This window comes from Neopelma chrysocephalum, unplaced genomic scaffold, assembly GCF_003984885.1.
Source record: "Neopelma chrysocephalum unplaced genomic scaffold, ASM398488v2 Primary Assembly neopelma1_94949, whole genome shotgun sequence".
In the NCBI taxonomy this organism is placed as follows: domain Eukaryota; kingdom Metazoa; phylum Chordata; class Aves; order Passeriformes; family Pipridae; genus Neopelma; species Neopelma chrysocephalum.
In genome coordinates this window covers 17,031-20,800 of record NW_020923651.1, presented here as the reverse complement: position 1 = coordinate 20,800, position 3,770 = coordinate 17,031, and the positions used below count along the sequence as shown (strand labels likewise).

At 52.6% G+C, this 3,770-nt stretch overlaps 1 protein-coding gene across 1 annotated transcript; it reads right to left on the bottom strand.

Moving 5' to 3' along the window:
* Positions 1-2,207: 2,207 nt before the first annotated feature.
* LOC113980672 (olfactory receptor 14C36-like) lies at positions 2,208-3,203 on the bottom strand. Its single transcript, XM_027707881.1, has one exon. The coding sequence runs from the start codon at positions 3,201-3,203 to the stop codon at positions 2,232-2,234; it is 972 nt and encodes a 323-aa protein (XP_027563682.1). The 3' UTR covers positions 2,208-2,231.
* Positions 3,204-3,770: the final 567 nt, after the last annotated feature.

Below are 3,770 nucleotides of genomic sequence, written 5' to 3'. Positions count from 1 at the left end.
CTGTGGGGGTGCTTAATGGTCAGGGCTTGGGGTTTAGAGCTCAGGGTTGGGATTAGGCAGAACTTTGCGAGGTTTGTTGTTCTGCTGGCAGTGTCTGGTTCATGACTAGGGGAAGAGCTTTTTGGTCTGGGCCAGGATTAAAGCTTGGGTTTTCATACAGGTAATGCAGGTTTGGGATTGGGGTGGGCATTAAAGGACAAAGAAGAGTCTGGAGTTCTGGGTTTGGGCTTTTTCTAGCTTGGAATTAGAGCAGTGGGTTCCTTTCCATGGGAGGGGCAGCACTTTTGGGGAGTGTTGGGGCTTGAAGTTACAAAGTGCATAAAGGTCTCTCAGGAGCGTTTTCACAGTCAGGATTTCTGCACCCTCAGCACTATTTGAACCTGGTTTTAACTCATCAAAATCTTTCCTCTCTGTTGGCCAAGACACTCTTTCCTTCTTCAATTATCTTATCCTTTTTGTCCCAGTTCCTCCTAACCTCCACAAATCTTTCATCAGTATGGGCTCAGCTTTATGATGATGCTGTGCAACCTCATGGATTCAAGGAGCCACTGTGAAACTGCAGAACCTCATTATTAGAATTATGGGGCCACTGTGAAACTGCCTCCCCCCCGCCGCCGGACAGACCGGAGTCGCCGGCTCTGCCCCAGTTGGACACCTCTGGAGTCAGTGTGTTCTTGGGCAGCACAACTTAGACCAGAGAGTTTCCCACATTTTCTCTGCCCCCTCTTTTCCCCAGGGCTAGGGCAGCCTCTTTCCATGGCCACTCTGCTCACACAGGGTGTCCTGCTCTTCTCCTGGCACATCCCATCTCCCCACAGAGCCTTTCCCCAGGGGAACACGTCTGTGCTGGCCTGAGCAGCCCTTCCTGCACCCCCTGCCTGTGCTCCCCACAGCCCCCGAGCTGGGGGGGCTACTCTGCAGAGCATGGGGGCTGTGGGGCCCAGGGCCATGGGGGATTCTGTTGGGTTGTGCTGCTCCAGCTGGGAGGCAGAGCCAGCTGATGGTGCTCCCTGCCACTGACCACCTCCCACAGATGCTCCTGTGTGGCCATGGAGGGGGCTCAGAGGGGCCCTGCCTTGTTCCAGAGCTGGGACATGGCTTTGGGGGCTGCTCTTGATTGACCTGGGGAAGTTCACTGAGGGCAAGAGAAGTCACTTGCAAGAGTTTTCCTTGTACCTGCTATGTCCCCTGGGCTTGCAGAGCTCTGTTTGCCACTTCACAGCAAGATTTAGTACTTTGTCTCTGGGTGACTCCACCCTGGGCAGGATTCTGCTCTGGGGCTCCATTCCCTGCTGACTGGATGGGACGGGCTGTCCCTGCAGATCCTCTGTGCTCTCCTGCACTTCCTGAGTTCCTACAGACAAGTCCCCACCTGCCATCAGAGCCCTCACAAGCTGCAGAGCCCCAGGCAGGGGACTTGGAGATCATTTGTCATCTCCATTGGCCATTGACCACCAACACACAACATCTGAACCAGCCCTCAGTCCCTGCAGCCCCAGTGGGTCCCTGACCTCACTGCACTGTCTCCATGGAGAAACAAGCAAAGCAACAAGACTTTGGAGAGTCTATTCCTTGGACTTCTTCTCAATACCAGTGTTGGGAAAAGACCTCAGCCTTCAGGAAGTGCCTGGAGAGGAACCCCTTTGCTGCTGGAACTGCTGTTGTGGAGCCCAGCCCTGTCCCAGCAGTGCCCAGGGCCTGTCCCTGCCTGTGCTCACAGGCCTGACCCACAGCAGGACAGTGACTGAGCTGCCAGAGCACTCAGGCCTTGGGCAGGGACAGGAAAGGAGAGGGTGGGAGTGCAAAGGGAGCAGCTCTGAACAGACCCAGCTCTGGTGCTCCCCAGCAGTGCTGGGACTCTTTCCCCCTCCACATCTGCAAACATGGAAATGTCCTCCAGCTTCAGGGGAGGTCTTGGAGGAAGGATCAGGGAAAAATATTTGTGTTCTTTCTTACACTCAGAGATTGTGATTCCTCCTGTACAAACTAACACACAGGCAGGATGTTTGACAAATACCTTGCTGCACAAACTTTTATTTTGTTTAAATGTACACAGAGCATATTTCCTGATTAGTACATTTTGTGAGTCAAAAAAAAAGGTAGAGAATGAATTATATGGGATGAAGAATAAAATTTCAGTGCTATTAACATTAACAGACAAACAAAAACGGAAAGTCCCACACCCCTACAACTATTTAAAGCTTCAGAAGGCAGGCTGGGCCCAAAATGTGTTACACAATGAGTGTTCTGTAGAAGAAAAGATGCAGTTTATTGCTTCTCCAGAAACACATAGTCATCATTTTCCTCAGGGCGCCCTTGAGCTCCTGGTTCCTCAGGCTGTAGATGAAGGGGTTCAGTGCTGGAGGAACCACTGAGTACAGAACTGACAGGGTGAGGTCCAGGGATGGGGAGGAGATGGAGGGGGGCTTCAGGTAGGCAAATGTGGCAGTGCTTAGGAACAGGAAGACCACAGCCAGGTGAGGGAGGCAGGTGGAAAAGGCTTTGTGCTGTCCTTGCTCAGAGGGGATCCTCAGCACAGCCCTGAAGATCTGCACATGGGAGAAAACAATGAAAACAAAACATCCCCAAAAGGGAAAACCACTAAAAGCAAGAAGCCCAATTTCCCTCAGGTATGTGCCTGAGCAGGAGAGCTTGAGGATGTGTGGGATTTCACAGAAGAACTGGCCCAGGGCATTGCCCTGGCACAGGGGCAGGGAAAATTTATTGGCTGTGTGCAGCAGAGAATAGAGAAAGCCAGTGGCCCAGGCAGCTGCTGCCATGTGGGCACAAACTCTGCTGCCCAGGAGGGTCCCGTAGTGCAGGGGTTTGCAGATGGCAACGTAGCGGTCGTAGCACATGATGATGAGGAGGAAATACTCTACTGACATGAAAAAGAAAAGTACAAAGAGCTGTGCAGCACATCCCATGTAGGAGATGGTTGTGGTGTTATGGAGGGAATTGTGCATGGCTTTGGGGACAGTGGTGCAGATGCAGCCCAGGTCTGTGAGGGAGAGGTTGAGCAGGAAGAAGCCCATGGGGGTGTGCAGGTGGTGGTCGCAGGCTACGGCGCTGAGGATGAGGCCATTGGCCAGGAGGGCAGCCAGAGAGATGCCCAGGAAGAGCCAGAAGTGCAGGAGCTGCAGCTCCCGTCTGTCTGCAAATGCCAGGAGGAGGAACTGGGCCATGGAACTGCTGTTGGACATTTGTTGTTTCTTAGCATAGGGCCTGTTCAGGAAAGGAAAGGACAGGGAACAGTTAAGACAGATCTCTGTGAAAAAACAACTTCATTTCTAAAAGAAATCAATGTGTCAAATGTCACCAAATGCACTGCCAAGGAGCCAGTTTTGCTTTGCTGCAGTGGGACATAGAACTTTTTTGATAGAGCTCTCACACACAACAAGGAATGTCAGATGTAACAGACCTTGAGTACAAAAGTTCTATCTCTACACCCATGACTCAGAAGAGCGGGGGCTGAAGAGCAGAAGCTTAGTCTGAGCTTAAAATAATTTCGCCTGTGTTTTCTATTTTTACCATCACACCTGGGGAAGGTTCTTTTCCACTGCAGGAATCCTCATTTCTATGGCCCAGCACACAGTGCCTAGCAGAGTTTCAAGGAAGGGCCCCCAGAGCTGCCTGAACACCCCCTTCCCCAGGCCTTGGGGGCACTTTCCCCCCACTCCACGCCCAGGGCTCTGCTGCTTGGAGCTGTCCCTGCCAGCAGCTGCTTCCCTGGGCCCAGGGCCCGGCCCTGCCAGTGCTGCCAGAGCCAA